We start from the raw sequence: 17,329 nt of genomic DNA on the forward strand, positions 1-17,329 counted from the left end.
TCTCCAGGAGAAGCAGTGTCTCCCGAGGAGCCGCGCGGCAACGGGTGGTCTCCACGTGGCTAACGTGTCAGAGCGAGAGAGTCGATGCCCAGCAGTGACAAAACCTACCAGTGTGAGGAGGGGCCGGGTTGCAGGACACTCGTGGGCGGGGCTGCAGGGGAGACTCAGAGAAAGCCGAGTTCAGTTCCCCCAAAGCCTCCTAGAGCCTCTGGTAAGACTTCTGGGTTCATGCCGCGTCGGGAGCCCCGCTCAGGCCCGCCTGCCGCTCGACGTGGTTTCTGGCGAGGCTCCCGCGAGCTGACGAGCTCCAGTTGGCTTTCGTTGCTGTCGTTGTTTTTCCGGGCCACAAAGTCGGTCCAGATCATCTCGTGGAACAACCGCGGTTCTTCGTCGGGTTTTGGCTGGAGGACCCCCGCCCCTTGCCGGGTCCCGTGGACGTGGCTCCGTGGGGCGGGGGCTGAGGCCAGGGGCACCTGCTGGCTTGCTCCTCGGGTGTGAGGGCCGAGGCCAGGCCCCGCCACCCCGGAGCTGGAGCTCCCTCGGGGGCCCCCCAACCCCTGCCTCGCTTTCCTGGCCTGACTCTTCCCTCCTCTGCCATCGTGTCGGGTCCGACGCTGTCGTCTTGGAAAGAAAGGCCTCCGGTGAAATAAGAGCCCCCGTCCCCTCCCCCCAAAGGTTTTCATCTCCCTCGAAGTAGTCTATGCATTTCTCTCTCTCTCTCTCTCTCCCTCTCTCTCTCCCTCTGGAACCGTTTTCTGCCTCTTCCCTTGAGAAAACGGGCCTCTCGGGTCCCACCCACTGAGACCCCCTCAGAAAATGCTGTGCATTTTGGAGACGTGAGGATCCGTTCAACATTCTGCAGGCATTTGCAAATAGCCTGTCCGAAAAGCGGGACAAAGCGAGCAGACGAGGTGGTGTCCCCCGCGTCCCTTTCCACTGAGTAAGACCTCGCTCTTTGCAATTGTGCAATAAACTACTTGCCCTGAGAGCGGGTGGCCACGCTCCTGCCCAGACTACTAACTAACACAGCACAGGACGGCCCCGTCGAGCGAGCGGCGGGCCTCTTCCAGAAGACTCCTAATAAGCTCAGCTTCCCCCCCACCCCCGCCCCCTGCCCCTGGCCCCTTGTATTGTGGTGTCTTACATTTTAGCAGTATTTTATATTTTCTGTAACGCACTAAGTCTTAGATGTTTCTAGAGCGCGTCTGTTCATACTCACAATCACAGACCTTTTTTTTTTTTCTCTCTTTTAATCCTCACAAATGACCCGATTGACCAAAAAAAGAAAAAAGAAACAGAAAAAAAAAAAAAAAAAAAAGGCGTCATTTTTGTACAAATAGCTTTGAGAAGCCTCTGTTGTGTGGCTGTGACCCATCTCTGGTAACATTTTATTTCTTGCTATTTGTTTTCGACATCATCAGTCAAAAGTTGATCCGCCTGGCATGGGGGTGGGAGAGGCACCCGTCGGCCCCTGGGCGTTGTCCCTTCTGTCTTTGGTTAGCCATACGATGTTTGTTCTCAGCACTGTACAACGGTCCCTCTATGATATGGAGAAGCAATATCACTGTATGAAACTCACACCATGTATTATTATTATTCACTAGCACCCTAGGTGTGATAATTGAAGTAAATATCTTTTATACAAACACAAGAACGTGTGGGCTGTTTTTATTTAAAGGGCTCTGGCCTGAGGAGAAGGAGCAGCAAACACTTTCATTCTGGGCCCAAAGGGCACCTCGAGAATTGCCACCCCTCCCCCGCACACACCTTCCCGTGCTTCCTAGGGCGTGTGGCGTCTGCGCAGGTGTCGGCAGAACCTGGGGGTACGATGCGTGGGGATCCGGGTGCCAGCGGGCCCGCCGTCCCCCAGGCACGTGGTCCTCACTCCATAAGGGCCTGTGTCCCCACTTGCCGTCATGTCCCCCCTACCGTGCGGGTACTTTGAAGGGCTGACCCTCCTGGCACCCACTTCCTTGTCTGGGAAATGGGGGGGCGCCATCGCGTGTCTCACAGGCTGTGAGGACCAAGAGTGGTGGCCAGCCGTGTGGGGTGTGGCACTGGGCTGATGGCAGGAGCCCGCACCCGGCCAGTGGCCTGGCCTCAGCCTGCTCCGTGGGGTCGCTCGCTTGGTCCCTGCCTCCTGATGTGGAGAAGGGGACAAGGTCACGGCACCTGTTAAGTGAGTGGGAAGATGAAGGAGGGGACTGTGGCTTGTGCGCTTCTGGGACGATCGGTCGGATTCCTGACAAAGGACCTCTCCAGCCGGCGCTCGGGGCTGGAGGGGGGAGAAGGTGGGAGCGCTGGTGGCGGGATGGTCCACGTGCCTGTGATCGAGGATGTCTCTCGTCTCGAGGTCCACGGGGTTGGAAGAGATCGCCATTCTCCCCGATGCATCGCTGGGGGAGGGGGGGATACTAGTCCGTTGTGCCTTGATTTGTAGGTTTCAGATGTGACGTTCCCGCGCGTGATACAAAAGCATGAGCTAAACCAGACTCAGTGCTCCCTGCCCAGGAGACCCCAGGGCAGGGGGAGTCTCCCTGCAAGGCCAGGTGCTATGGGGGCCCTGGATGTGGATGTGTCTAAAGCCTCCTCCAAATGCCTGCCCGGCCTCCCGAGCCCCGTGGGAGAAATTAGCATAAAACCATGAAGGCTCTGCCAGTTCGGGTTGGAAAACTTAAACCCAACTCTGTGAACGTTTGCCGTTTGCTAGTTTAGGCACACCCCCACTTTTTAAAGATCCTTTAACTACATTAAAATATAAAATCCTTTTTTTACCAAAGGCACTTAGCACAAAGTCGTTTGACCCTGAAAGTCTCCCCAAGAGCTTTTGCAGTGAGATTGAATTAAGCAAAAGTGCAGCTGCCTGTGGTTTTGCAGGGCTGGCTCCTGGTTTGTAAACGGCCAGCTCCAGCGGCAGGAACAGGAGCAAGGCGTCCTGCTCTGTCTGCAGTCGGGGCTGTCTCTGGGCAGGCAGTGTTCGGGCTCCCTGTACCCGGCCTTTCTCCTTTCTCTCTAGTTCTGTAGATCTGAGCAAAGTGATGCGGCCTCGTTCGATGCACTGAGGAATTGCCGGTGTGCGGGGTAGGGCGACAGGATGGTGTCATCATTAGAGTGTGAGCCGTCCACAGCCGTCTAGTCTGCTCGCGTTTTAAAGGGCTTCCGCGTGGCTGCCTTGAGATGTGTGGCTATTTCCTCCGTGGCCCTAGATACTGGCTTCGGGGGTCACAGAGTCTGTGGGCCTGTGTGTGGGGAGCCAGGGTGAGAACCCAGGGGGCTGGGGAGAAATGCTGTGATGTTGGTGGGGGCCCCGGCCAACCGGGCCTCAATCCCGGTCTGACCCACCCCATGGCAGGCGGCGGCAGGGGAAGCGCCGTGTTAGTGGAAGTGGGAGATACAGCCATGCCCAGTCCTGGGCAAGCATTTCAGAAATTCCCGCCTCTTCCAAGAGGCGAAGACTCTCAGACTATCAAGAGGAAGGGCCTCTTTTTTTTTTTTTTTTCCAAGCAGAGAGCAGTCTGTGGAGGTCAAGGCAGAGCTGCTGTGTTTGGGGCAGAGGTAGGGGACTCCAGGGTGTGAGGTTGGAGGACCCCCTCCTGTTGCAGGGGCCCCTCCTGTGAGGCCAGGTAGCCCAGCATCTTCTCTTCTAGCCGGTGACCTCGGGCAAGCCTGAGGTGATGCTCAGGAAATCTCTGAACGAGTGAATGAATTTCCCTTCTCTGAGCTTCTGCTTCCGTCTCGGTAAAGGGGACGTAGGGATGCTAAACACACAGGGCTGCTGGGAGGCCTAAGTGGTAGCGCCTGGAAGCTGCCGGGCATGGCTGCCCGCGCGGTGCAGCAGCTGTGTCTGCCGACAGGGTGTTTCATTGCTTTGGTGGCTGGAGCAGCTCCCTCCAGTTCTAGCTGTTTCCACTTTGTGCTGGAGCAGCAGGTGGCAGGGGGGCAGGGGAGCGCTCCTTTCCGCCCCCTGCTAAACAGTCAGCCACAGATAGGAAGGCAGGGCCCTCCCTGCTCCCCACTCTCATGGACAGGGGACTGCGCCTTCCATGGAGGCCTTGGCCTCTTAGAGACCCGTCTGAGGTAGCATCTGCTAGGGCCGATCCCTGCCCTGTTACAGCCAAACCTGTGTTCTCGGGGGTTGGGGGGGAGCGGAGATGGTTCTCAAACGGGTGTGGTGGGGGGACTTTGCCCGCGTGGACATTTGGGGCTGTCACAACTGCGCAGGGAGGTGCTACTGGCCTCTAGAGGCCAGAGATGCTGAGAAGCTTCCTACAATGCTCAGGACAGACCCTTGGTAAAGAATGACCTGGCCCCACATGTCCCGGAGCTGAGATCTAGGGTGAGGGGCAGGCACAGGCCCGGCTAAGGCCACCTCCCTCTGGGAGCTCCTTTCCTGTTCATTCAGCAGATAGAGTCTGAGAACTGCTCTGCGCCGGGGGCGGGCTTCAGGCTGGGTGTCCAGGCTCACAGCCCAGAGGGGAGACAGACAAGGGGGGAGTTCCATGGCCCAGGCACTGTCCTGTAAGTAGCATTAATGCGGTGTCTGGGCACCCACCTGGGAGAAGGCTAGGAGATTTCACCAGAGACCTTGAAGTGGGTGGAGGCATTTGTGATGCACTGGCAGGAAGGCACCCAGGTCGAGGGGCAGCACCTGCAAAGGCAACAGTATGGCGAGTCAGAGGAACAGAAAGCCGCTGTGCTGGGGCAGGGCATGCGTGGTGGTGATAAGAACAATCCCTCCGGTCTGGAGGTGATGCTGCATGAGTGATGCTTCGTGGGTGATGCTCATTCTTTTCATCTGGCACCAAGAAGGACTCGGGTGTAACCAGGAGTCTGTAGCTGTGCTTGGAGGGACAGGGTCTCAGCCAGGGAGGCAGGGGCCCCACCCCCTGCTGCCTCCCTCCCCACTCCCTGCAAGTGTGCACTCACTGGTGCAGGGGTGGGGTCACCCTGGGCTCTACACTGGCACATCTGCAGGCCCAGTGCCAGGGCACGGCTGGCAGGGGGCCGGGTGAGGCCGGAGCAGTTATCAGCTGGTGGTTCCAGCAGAGGCCAGCTGGGAGACCCTGCAGCTCCGGGACCCGCCCTGTGCCACCTCCCACCTGGAGGAAATGGAGCATCCCTGCTGGGTGGGAGTCCCTCAGCCCATAGGCTAATAAAACATGGAGGGCTCACCATGGGCCCCTGCCCTGGGTGCTGGGGTGATAGCAAGGGACAAACAAGAAGGGAGAAAGATGATAAGTAAGTGAATCACATGGTCGCAAACGGGGATCCGTGTCACAGGAGAAAAACAAGGTGAGGGGACTGGAGGAGCCGGTAGAGGGTCCGGTTTTCAGGAGGGGGTCCGTGTGGGCCTCCCTACGTAGGTACGGCCCACAGTCTTGACCGAGAGGAGAGAGTGAACCGTGCAGGGGGCCGAGGGGAGAACATTTCAGCAGAGAGAACCGCACGTGCACATGTGCCTGGAAACCAGTGCCGTGATCCAGGAGAGGGCGGGAGGCCTCGAGGTTGGAGAGGCTGGGGGACGGGGGACGCCTGGCTGGTGGGGCCTGGTCACTCGGAGGGATCTGGCGGCAGGGGAGTGGGGGCGATGGAGGCTTTGAACATAGGATGCTCTGATCGTCCTGTTTAAGAGGCTCTCCGGTTCTTGCTTCATAACTAGACTAGACGGTTGGGCTGAGGGGGAGGACAGCAGACCCATGAGGAGGCTGTGTCGCCACAGCCAAGATGGGAGGTTGTGACGTGGACCAGGCGGTGGCAGTGGTGAAACTGATTGGATTCTGGATCTGTCTGGAGGGGAAAGCCAGAAATAGGGCATGTGACAGATTAGATGTAAGGAGTGACAGAGAAGGGCAAGGGTGGCCCCCGGGGGTTTGGTCTGAGCCACTGAAGAATGGCCTTGCTTCTGCTCCTCTCAGCCCTGAGGACGCCACCGCAGGGGCCATGTGACAGGGGCTCCTGCCGGGGTGACACAGACGGGGGGTCGGAGTCAGGCTTCAGTTTGGACCCATTAAGCTGAAGATGCCACTTAAGACATCCAGCTGGAGGAGCCCAGGGAAAGGAATGACTCGGAGGGGCATGTGCATGGGAGGGTCACCAGCTTATCAGTGGCCCTCGGGGGCCCGGCGAGGGGACGAGAGGGGAGAGGAAAGTGTGCAGGGGCGGCCCCGCCCCGGCTGCAGCAGCCTTCAGCGCCTCGGGGGACAGGACCAGTAAAGGAGACTGAGGAGCGCTGGCCAGCGGGACAGGCGCCCAGAAGGGAGCCCTGGGCACAGGGGCTGGTGGGTCAGTGGGACAAGGGCTGAGACATGAGGACGCGGCGAGGTGCGAGGTCATCGGTGACCTTGGCGAGGACAGTTGGCATGGTGGGCGTCCACGTCGGACGGGAAGCGTTCAAGGAAGTGGACACGAGACTAAGCGACTTCTTCGGGGCGTTTTGCTGGAGGCGCAGTGGAGCCAAGAGAACGGGTGGGGAGTGTGCGTCTCAGATGGGAGACGGGTGCTGGCCGGCTGGCGGACAAAGCAAGAGCTGCAGGCGACAGAGGAGGCTTGCCAGGGGTGCCCCAGCCTGGGGGTGCATGGGGAGCTCTGGGCACCATCTCTAGCCACCCGTGGGGACGCACAGGCGCAGAGGCCGGGAGGGGGTGGATGTGCGGGCGGCTCAGCTCCCCTCGGAGCTCACCCAGCAGAGCCGGTGCGCGCCGAGCAGCTCTCGGAACTCCCACCCCCGCCCCCTGCCTTCGGGAACACCGTGGGTGTGACACCCCAGGCCTCACCACCCGACTCTGAGTGGGATGAGTTTCTGCAGGTGATTGACCTGCGGTCAGAAATCAGGCCGTGACCTTCAGTCATAGTCCGATGCCCTTAGGTCTTGACCTGGACACCGCTTTGCTTGCTTTCTCCTGTGAAATGCAGCCCCTAGGAAGCCGTCCGGGATTCTCCCAGAAGGACGTCCCATAAACCTTCGTAAGGGGAGGAGGTGGATACGGGCCGCCTTTCAGGCCAGGGGTTCTCTCTCCACCTCTCTGCTACCCACCCCCCGGCCCCCGCCTTCTCCAGGACGCAGCCTCTCCCCGTGCACAGGCTTTTCCCTGCGTTGCAGACACTCCATCCCGCAGCATATTCCTAAAGACCCCCTCTCTTAGGCACGACCCCCCATCACTCAGCCCCATCTGGCATCTGTCTACAGTGGGCTTGGCCCCAGGTCCCTCCTCTGCACCCCCCTGCCACCACTATTTGACCAAACTCTCCAGCCCTCACCTGCTCAGGCTTTTTTGGGAAGGAGGCGACAGCCCCTGTGCGACCTGGTGCCTTAACACGCTTGCGCCTGATCCTCCCTCTGCCTCCTGCTACCTCCTCTCCTGGTCTTTTTCGGGACAGCCCTGAAATGTCAGCCTCCCCAGAAGTTCTGGCCAGTCTCAGCAGCACCCTTTGGTCACCCATGCCCATCCCTGGACCCGGAGGTGTCCCCGGCCTGCGCCTCCAGCCTCAGGCCCGTGGGTGCAGCTCCCGCTGAACACGCCCCCTTAGCTGTTCCACTAGCCGCTCACCGGAGCCCAAGCACACAGGTGCCCACCCCGTCCCCGTCTGGGGGCTGGTTCCAGGCTCGGGCCCTACCTCCTGGGTTCTTTGCAACATGGGGGTCATGACTCTTTCCAGTACTTTCTACCACCTTGTCCCGGGGCCAGAGTTCAAGCCCAGTTCTGCTAGACTCCACCTCAGTCTCCCTTGACACCAAGTGGCCACCCAGAGACGTGATCCCAAATCCCCGTGTGCGTGCCCCCCCGCAGCAGAGACAGGATGAAGTCAGGGTTGGGGGTCCCCAGTCCTGCCCAAGGCCTTCCCTCAGCCTTCCCCGTCAACCCTGCTGCCCTGCCTCTGCCTGGCCTCTTCCCTATGCCTCATGGCAGCCACCTCCATGCCAGCCAGTCCTCAGTTTCCCCCAGAGCCACCTCTTTGGAGACAGCCACCCCCAGCACTCAGCTTTGGACCCCCAGACATCTCCTCAGCGGCTCGCCCGGTGTCTGGGGGCGTTTGCAGCAGCAGCTGTGATGGGCTCTCCAGACCAGCTTACCGGCGGGGGCGGGGGGGCTGGCACCAGCGGGCCCGGGCAGCCTAGGACAGAGGGCCTGCTGCCAGGGCCCTCACACGTGCACACAGTGTCACATGTGTGCAGGGACAGGGACCTGCGCGCCCACCCACCCCCCCAGCAGCAGATAGGCACAAATGCACAGGAACCCGGGGCAGGGTGCCCCCTCCCCGATGCCCACGGATGCCTCCTAGAGCTGCACGCTGCCCCTTCCCCAGGGACCTGACTGAGGGATCACCTCATTGGCATTTTACCCAACCTTGCCATGCTTGGGTCCCTAGGTGCCAAGCTGCGTGCCACCTCTCCGCAGGCTCCCCAACCTTCACCCTGTCCCTTCTGTCCCCAGGGGTCTGTCCACCCAGCACCATTTTGGGACGTGCTCAGTTTGTGGCTGTCTCTGTGGACGCCCCGTGCCCAGAACTGAACCTGTCCCCTCCCTCTGTCCCTTCTCCTCTAATAAAGATGCCCTCCCCCTGTGCCTCACCAGGGCTCCCGTCCACCTCCCTCCTAAGCATGTTTGATGCCCACCAAGGACTCCTGGGCCAGGCCAGCACGTGGTGACATTTGGGGTCTCTCTGGGCTCCTCCCTCTGGAGTCTACTTAAGGCTCCAGGGCCAGCAGACAAAGGCCTGACCCCGACACGCCACCCAGAGCCCTCTCGCCAGGCCCAGCCCCTTGGCCCACCCCTCACTTCCGCCAATACCACCTACCGGCCAGGCGCAGAGGGACTTCAGTGGTTCTGAAGGAAGAGATCCACTCAGGACCGGAGGCAGTGCAGACCGTGGTGGGGGGACGGCTTAGACGTAGCCGGGGTGGACACCCTCGGGTCTGATCCCAGGCTGGGAAGCCTCAGTTCTTCGTCTGGAAACTGGGAATCATCCTATCTGATGGGTCGGGCTCCTGTGAGATGTGTAGAGCCCTGTGTGCTGCAGGCCCCCAGGAGATGGAGCGGGCGGGGTGAGGCTGGCTGGTCAGCAGGGCGCGTGGTGAGGGGTGAGTTGGCCGAGGAGGGCTCGGGAGCTGTTCTCCTGGCACTGCCCACAGCCCCAGGCCTTCGGGCATTTCTGAGGCCACAGTGCCCCCTGGTGGCTACACCATCCACCCCAAAGGACAGCATGCCAGGCCTCAGGCCCGGGTCACCCTCTCTGCCACCCTATGCAGGGTTTGTTGTCAGCATTTCATAAACGAGGCCCAGACAGGGCAACTCCCTGCCCAGAGTCACACAGCCAACCAGGAGTGGGGCCAGACCTCAGACTCGGGTCTGCCCGGCCACTGCCGTCCTCCGTTCCCGGGCGGGGACTATGGCTTGGGAGGCACAGAGCAGGGAAAGCACCACGGGCCCCACGAGCCTCCCTCTGACCACCTCGTCTTCCTCTGGCACAGGGCGCTGTGCGGAGCTGCAGGTCCACATGACGGAGGTCATGGCCACGGCAGCCGAGCAGAGGGAGCTGATCGCCCGCTTGGAGCAGGACCTCAGCACCATCCAGTCCATCCAGAGGCCGGATGCGGAGGTGAGCGCCCCCCCCCCCACATCGCACCCCCTCACCCCCTGCCCAAGGCTCTTCCAGCCTCACAAAACACCAGCTGCCCTGCTGACACCCACCTGCCCCATCCCAAGCCCCGCAGGGGCCGTCACCCACCACCTCTGGGCTTCATCCTCTCACTTCATCCCAGAGGCCCAGGTGGGGCTGCCAGGCCACAGGGCAAAGGGCAGGCTTCCTCCAGCTGGCACAAAGCCCCTGGGTCGGGGCGCCTCTGCCCTGGGGGCTCTGCGCAGAAGCAAGGCCAGGATCACCCACGCAGCTCACAGCTGAAGGACCTGGGGCCCCAGATCAGGGAAGGCTGGGCCCTACCCACCCATGTGGGTCCTCACAGCACCCCCCTCGTTTTATAGAGGAAGAAACGGGGCTCTGGGAGAGGCTGGGCTGGCCCCGCATCACAGGGCAGGCTGGCTGGCTGGCGGGCAGGGCCAGGGCGGCTCAGCCTCTGGTGCCCTCAGGGCCGAGCCCTGGCCTCAGGACAAACTTGGAGCCCAGCCTTCCTTCAGTGGCCCACGGGAGGTGCCCTTTCCAGGCCATCCTGTGGCTGCTGCTGTGCCCAGCCCCCGCCCCAGACCACCCCCCCCTCCTGCCTACTCCTTACCTCCTATTGCACCCCCCGCCCCCCCATCCTGTGTTCAGTGCACAGGGGGAGGCTGCCCCTCCAACATCTCCCTCTCACCCGCAGGGCGCAGCCGAGCTCGGCCTGGAGAAGATTCCCGAACCCATCAAGGAGGCCACTGCCCTGTTCTACGGTGAGGAGGGGCCGCCACAGGGGCCCGTCACAGGCTGGAGGGTGTTGGCCAGCGCCCTGGGGAGGCCGCAGCCCCGAGACGCAGCCAGAGGGCTGGAGCAGAAGCGCCTCCTCGGGTGCTGAGGCCGGAACCTGGGGCCGCAGGACATGGTGGCCGCGGCCAGGGGGTACCCGGGGCCCCCAGTGTCCCTTTGCCGCTCCAGGAAGTGGGAGCCCAGTCCGACAGCTGGAGGGGCTCAAATCCAAGTATAGACGAAGGGGAGGAGGCTAAGGAGGGACCCTGTTCCCGTCGCCTCTCCCTGCTCCCCTCCCCTCCCCGTCCCCTGACCTGTCAGTATCTTGTGCTCAGACACCGAGAGGCTTCACCCCATGGCACATGCCCAGAGCTCCCTGGGGGCTGATGACCCGAGACCCGCTGCCGGGCTGTGCCTCCCGCTTCCCTAAGCCACTGCCCCCCACCTCCTAGGACCCTCAGCACCGGCCAGCGGCACCCTCCCCGAGGGCCAGGTCGACTCTCTGCTCTCCATCATCTCCAGCCAGAGGGAGCGCTTCCGTGCCCGGAACCAGGAGCTGGAGGCTGTGAGTCACGTCATCTCCCCTCCCCTATACTCCTTGGACCTGAGGACACAGCGGGGGACACACGGGCTCAGGGGAGACAGATGTGTCACAGACCGTAAACCTCGGTGGCCTTAGATTTGTTCTGTGCAGTCCGGGAGGGCTTCCTAGAGGAGGGCATGCCACACTAGGCTTTGAAAGAGGAATCAGACCCTCAAGGTAAAGGAGAGACGGAGCAGAAACAGGCAGCCAAGAAGCTGGAAGGGCGTGCAGGTCATTCTACGGCTGGAGAGACAAAATGGAGTCACGGAGCTCCCACTGTGGCTCTCAGGATCGGCATGGTCTCTGGAGCTCTGGGACACAGGTTCAATCCCTGGTCTGGGAACTCCATATGCCACATGCCGCGGGGCAGCCGAAAAAGAAAACAAAACCAAACAGAGTCACCAGGAGAGGGCCCTACTGCCAGGCTGGGTTGCCACTAAAGGACTTAAGCAGGGGACTAACGCTGCCAGGATGCAGGGTCAGAGGTCACTCGGGCAGCCAGTTCAGGGCAGAAGCCTAGCCCCGGAAGATGACTGGTCACCAGCATCTGGGAAGACACCTTTCCATCAGGTGGCGCAGCAGGGAAGCAGGGCAGGTCCCAGGGAGGAGGGTCTTTAAACCCTAGGAAGAGGAACAGTCTAGAGAAGGCCAGGTGCTCCGCAGGGTCCAAGAGAGCCCCCTGGCTGCTAAGCAGCCAGTTGGTGGGCCCCTGAGGAAGGGGCAGTCTCATCTGCAAAGGTGACCAGCAGGCAGTGCCTCCTCGTGGTCCCCGGAACAGAGGGGAACAGGGGACGATAAAAAAAAATCCGGGAGGGAGGGGGAAAGCAGGAGCGAGGGGTGTCCAGGACACAAAGGCAGAGGCCAAGGTGGGCGTCCCCATGGAGGAAGTGGACACTGAATGCAGATTGCAGAGGGTCTGTGACAGACCAAGAGGGCACCACCCCAGCCTGGGGACTCTGCAGATCCCCCAGCCATCCCACAGAGCCAGCCCAGGTCCTAGGGAGAGAGAGAGAGAGAGAGAGACACAAACACACACACACACACACGCGTGCGCGCTCCCCATTGCTCTCCCGGGGATACAGGAACCAAGCAGGTCTCCATCTTCGCAGAGTCACTGATTGAGCTGACAGGGGAATGTCTAGACCCTTCCTCTCCAAACCCGGGCCCCGTTCACGGGGTTTCCAGGCTGAGGTCTCAGGGAAGCAGGCATTCGCTGAGCATCAGTTCGGGAGGCTTTGTGCTCTGTGCTCTGGAGCAAGAGGCTTCCAGTGAAGGACCATGAGGTCTGCTCCCCTCCCAGCCGCCCATGGGACAGTGAACAGGGAGCCCCCGCACGCCCCCTGGCGACTGGGGCCAGTCAAGGCTAGGCAGCCCTTAAAAGAGGATTAAGTGGGGAGAAATTAGATTCAGTGGGGAGAGAAGAGTATTTTCAAATTAGATTCAGTGGTGAGAAAAGAGGCTTTTTTTGTGTGTGCTTTTTAGGGCCATGCCAGAGGCATATGAAGGTTCCCAGGCTAGGGGTCGAATCAGAGCTGTAGCCACCAGCCTAAGACACAGCCACAGCAATGCCAGATCCAAGCTGCATCTGGGACCTATGCCACAGCTCACGGCAATGCCAGATCCTTAACCCACTGAGCGAGGCCAGGGATCAAACCCACAACTTCATGGATACTAGTCAGATGCAATTCCCCTGAGCCACAACGGGAACTCCAGAAAAGAGTTTATAATATTCTACTACCTTTTGCTTGAAAAATCCAGACTTCTTACCATGTACTTGTTTTAAATTGTGATAAAAGGCACATCACTTAAAACTTACCATCTTAACCTTTTTTTTTTTTTTTGGCTGCACCCACGACTTGTGGAAGTTCCCAGGGCAGGGACTGAACCTGCACCACAGAGGAGCTCCCTGTCGTAACCGTCTTTACTGCACAGCCCAGGGGGCATTACGTACACTCACTGTCATGCAAGCATCACCACCACCCACCATGCAAGATGAAAAGTCCAGAACTTTTTCATCTTCCCAGACTGAAACTCCGTTCCGATTCAACACTCACACCCCATCCCCTCCTCTGCGCCCCTATAACCACCATCCAACTCTGACTCTATGCATTTGGAAATCAGAGAGAGTATGTGTTTTCTAGTGACTGGCGTATTTCCCTTGTCGTGACGTCCCCTGGGTTCACGTAGCACGTGTCAACTTGTCCTTCCTCTTTAAGGCGGAAGAATATTCCCATGTGTGGACCGCATGTTGTTCCTCCTTCCGTTTGTCCCTGGACACTTGGGTGGCTTCCACCTTTTGGCTACTGTGACCCATGAACGTGGGCGTGCAAACATCTCTTCAAGTCCCTGCTTTCAGCTCTTTGGGGTGTACACCTAGACATGGGATTGCGGGATCGTACAGTAATTCTATTTTTAATTTTTTGAGGCCCTGCCACGCTCCCAATGCATTTTTGTCCTTTTGAATGTTTTTGCAGTGTGAAGAAAACACTTATGTAAGCATTTTCCTAAGTTGAAAAATGAGATCACATTTCCCTCTGCCCCCAGGTTGGCAAACATTAAAATCACACATCGTACGTTTCCATTTATACAAAATGTCTAGAATAAGCAAATCCGTAGAGATAGAAGGTAGATTAGTTGTTGCCAGGAGCTGGGGAGGAGGGAATGGGGAGCTGACAGGTGTGGGGTTTCTTATTGGGGTGACAGAGATATTGTGGAATTAGATGGTGGGGATGGTTGCCAAACATTGTGACTGTACTAAAAAAAAAAAAACAAAAAACAAAAAACAAAAAAAAACGACCGTACATTTTTAAATGGTGATGTTTATGTTATATGAATTATATCTCAATAATAATTTTTAAGCAGAATTCTTGTTGCAGCTCAGTGGTAATGAACCCAGCTAGTAGGATGCGGGTTTGATCCCTGGCCTCGCTCAGTGGGTTAAGGATCCGGCGTTGCCGTGAGCTGTGATGTAGGTCGAAGATGCAGCTCGTATCTGGCATTGCTGTGGCTGTGGCATAGGGCAAGAAGCTGCAGCTCAGATTCAATGTCTAGCCTGGGAAATTCCACATGCCACAGGTGCAGACCTAGAAAAAGCCAAAAAAAATTAAGCCGACAATACCATAAACAAACAAACCAAAAAAACCATGAAGAAACTGACCCAAGAACTGTGACTTCTGCCCGGCATGGGGTCTCCCCAGAGCGAGCAGCTTTGAGCAGATGCCGGCAGGTCAAGGCGATGGCCCCCGGCTAGGGAGGCGCTGCAGGTAGAGGGAGCAGGACCCTCCCCACACCCCTTCCTACTAGCCCTGCCCATCTGCCCACTCGCCCACCTGCCTGCCCCCAGGAGAACCGCCTCGCCCAGCACACCATCCAAGCCCTGCAGAGCGAGCTGGACAGCCTGCGTGCTGACAACATCAAGCTCTACGAGAAGATCAAGTTCCTGCAGAGCTACCCTGGCCGGGTAAGCGCCCTCCCCAGGTCCAGCCCCAGGGGCACCAGGCAAGGAGAGAGGTGGTCTGAGCATGGAAGGCAGGAGGGTTGGGACAGAACCCAACCACTCCATTCTGGGCTGGGAGGGCTGGGAGGGCCCTCCCTGCCCTCCCTGGCTTCTGTCAGCCCCCAGGCCTCACAGGGGACCCCCCCCCCAGGCAGGGAAGCCCCTCTGAGACTTGATGAGACAGAGGACTTTAGGATGGAGCAGTGACACCCTGGTGGGGGGCCTCCCTGGGACAAGACTCAGCCACAGGGTCCAAACCATCGGTTGGAGCTGTCCTCTAGCCACCAGAGGGCGCCCAGACTCCGTGCAAACTAGTACTACAGACCCAGTAGCCGGCGGTCAGGGGGACTGAGGTTGCGGGTCCCTGGGCCCACCCTGCACACCCCCAGCGAAGCCCCTCCAAAGCCACCTCCCTGCACTGGGCCCCCCCTGTCCACCTCCCACCTTCCAGCCCCGCGCTGGGCCTTAGTTCCCCATCATGCCTTGAGGCACCGTGGCCCTGACCCCAGTGGGAGGCCTCTGACCCCGGGCAGAGTCCCTGAACACTTAGCACCATCACTGTCACCCAGGCCCTCTCCCCACCTCTGTTGTGCTAGGGAGGAAACAGGCTCCCTGTGACGCTGTCGGCCTGCTGTCCCCCCGCCCAGGCCTTCCTGCTGGGTCCCTTGACTCGTCTCTACTCCTTTCCCCGCAGGGCGGCAGCAGCGACGACACGGAACTGCGGTACTCGACCCAGTATGAGGAGCGCCTGGATCCCTTCTCCTCCTTCAGCAAGCGGGTGCGAGGGGCCCCCCTGCTCCCCTGGCCTCAGCCTCCCTGGTCCCTTCACTTAGGCCCAGCCTCACCCTGCACCCCCACACTGCACCCCAATGCACCAGACCACCAGGGCCCCCCGCCCCCCGCCCCACGCTGGTCACGTGGAGGCTGGGCCCAGAGTGCCAGGAGCACCTGCCGATGGCTACGCGAGGGTGTGTGACAGTGGCCAGGTTAACCCCAGGTGCACATTCTGGGGGCAGGCAGAGTAGCAAAGAGCTCCCGGTGTTGGGTGACTCGGCCGGGGGGGAGGCTTATAAACCCCCCACCCACCCCCACCCCCTAAAGACCTTCCTGTGGGCAGAATGGGCCACCGCAGAGGGGACAGCAGCTCCCTTCACTTGCCCTGGTCACACTGATGTTGGACAAGTCTAGGATGTCACCCTGAGTGGGACTAGGCACCAGGGAAGCCCCTGGGTTTCTACAGGGACAGCAGAGCAGGGTCCCTTTCAGCAGAGCTGGGGCCATGGCCGTTCTGTGGGGTCCTCCCCTCATCATTTGTCCCCCTTCAGGAGCGGCAGCGGAAGTACCTGAGCCTGAGCCCCTGGGACAAGGCCACGCTCAGCATGGTGAGTCCCCTCCCCTGTGCCCACCCGGGACCGGCCTGGGTTCTGACTCTGGGGACCTCAGTGTCTCCACTCCAGCGTAGTCTGGAAAGCCCTGGGGACCCCACTGCCCTTCAAGCATCCCTAGGCCCCGGCCAGAGTGCCTGTGTGACCCCAAACGGGGGCCCTCCCCCTCGGGACAGCTCCTCTGGGTGAATCATTCATGGAAGGTTCTCCAGTTGTGCCACAGGGGGGCGCCATTCCCTGGAATTCCTGTGACCCAGGTTCTCAGCCCCTACAGTGGAGTGGAACCTGGCCGCCTGCCCGTCTCTCCCCCTGCTGCCCTGTGGGTGAGCCCTGCAAGGCTGGGTGAGGCCTGCCCCATCCCTGCTCACGCCTGCCTTGCTCCCCAGGGGCGGCTGGTTCTCTCCAACAAGATGGCCCGCACCATCGGCTTCTTCTACACGCTGTTCCTGCACTGCTTGGTCTTCCTGGTGAGTGTCCAGACCCGGCCAGGGATGCTTTCACCCCTCTCCACACCCCAGGGGTGGCAGAGACCCCGTGGGCCGACCCCGGGGCAGAGCGCCCACTCTTGGCCACTTCTCTCCCCGTCAGGGGCCTCACCGCCCCCATCCTCATTCCGGGGGACCACAACCCCCCCTCATCAGGCCCTCCGGCTGGGGCAGCAGCCTGGGTGCTCCATGGAAGGGGCCTGGCTGACCCTTTCCAGGGCCGAGTCCTAGAGGGGTTTGGGGGAGAGGAGGGCCTTGGGGGAGGGAAGGGCCACTGCGGGAGGCTGACGGGTGGGAAAACAAGTCTAACTAACTCTACTAAGAGACAGCCAGGTGGGCTGCACAGAGAAGGGACACCTCGAGCTGAATCTCCTCGGGTGCAGAGGGACCGTCCAGGGGGTGGGCACAGCACACACGCGGGCCTAGTGATGGCTGCGTGTCCACCACGTGGGGGCAGAGGCAGGGGAGGGCGTGCCTATGGAAGGTTCCAGCCTCATAGACACCCAGCAAGGCCACAGTCAAGATGGCCCCAATATGGCTAGCCTGGGCTCCAACTCAGCCCAGGGCAGGAGGTCCTGGCCCTGCCAGCAGTAGGCCCAGGACCATCTGACCATCTGTGAAACGGGCGGGCACGAGAGCAACGTTAAGGCCTACCCATCCTGGGGCCCGGGCCACGAGAACCTTCAGAAGTCAGGAAGCCAAGCCCAGGGGCCATAGCTGGAACACAGGAGTGGCCATGAAGCAGGACAAGCAGCTCACCATGTCTCTCTCTGGGCAGGTGCTCTACAAGCTGGCATGGAGCGAGAGCGTGGAGCGGGATTGTGCCACCTTCTGTGCCAAGAAGTAAGTTCCCGGCCGAGCCCCGCCACAGCCCCACCCTCAGCCCCCAGCACCAGCGCATTCTTAGGTCCCCCGCCCCTCGTTCCTACCCCCATCTGGTCCACCCACGACCTTCATACCAGCCTAGCCCCGGGAGATCCCTGTGCCC

The 17,329-nt window shown here is 60.4% G+C and overlaps 1 protein-coding gene and 1 long non-coding RNA gene across 6 annotated transcripts in view; one reads left to right on the plus strand and one right to left on the minus strand.

Annotated features, from left to right (window-relative positions):
* Positions 1-17,329, plus strand: part of CUX1 (cut like homeobox 1) — a 352,709-nt gene that overhangs the window by 334,411 nt on the left and 969 nt on the right. For all 4 annotated transcript variants that reach the window (XM_021086269.2, XM_021086270.2, XM_021086268.2 and 1 more), the window contains exons 15-22: positions 9,470-9,597; positions 10,313-10,379; positions 10,845-10,957; positions 14,319-14,435; positions 15,166-15,249; positions 15,797-15,853; positions 16,243-16,323; positions 17,120-17,184. In XM_021086269.2, the coding sequence (XP_020941928.2) occupies positions 9,470-9,597; positions 10,313-10,379; positions 10,845-10,957; positions 14,319-14,435; positions 15,166-15,249; positions 15,797-15,853; positions 16,243-16,323; positions 17,120-17,184 (712 nt within the window). The remainder of the gene's footprint in view (positions 1-9,469; positions 9,598-10,312; positions 10,380-10,844; positions 10,958-14,318; positions 14,436-15,165; positions 15,250-15,796; positions 15,854-16,242; positions 16,324-17,119; positions 17,185-17,329) is intronic.
* Positions 1,299-17,179, minus strand: LOC110259891 (uncharacterized). Of its 2 annotated transcripts, XR_014840234.1 has the most exons (3): positions 16,996-17,179; positions 8,797-8,986; positions 1,654-4,648 (listed from the first exon to the last, which is right to left on the minus strand). It is a non-coding gene; the product is annotated as an uncharacterized LOC110259891 (long non-coding RNA). The 2 variants fall into 2 exon arrangements; XR_002342310.2 differs by lacking the exon at positions 16,996-17,179 and having other exon boundaries at positions 1,299-4,648; positions 8,797-9,069.

The sequence above is a fragment of the Sus scrofa genome, chromosome 3 (assembly GCF_054392235.1).
Source record: "Sus scrofa isolate SSC_HxYL_T2T_F1_AM1 chromosome 3, Sscrofa_HxYL_maternal_Yorkshire_Landrace_v2.0, whole genome shotgun sequence".
Taxonomy (NCBI): Eukaryota; Metazoa; Chordata; class Mammalia; order Artiodactyla; family Suidae; genus Sus; species Sus scrofa.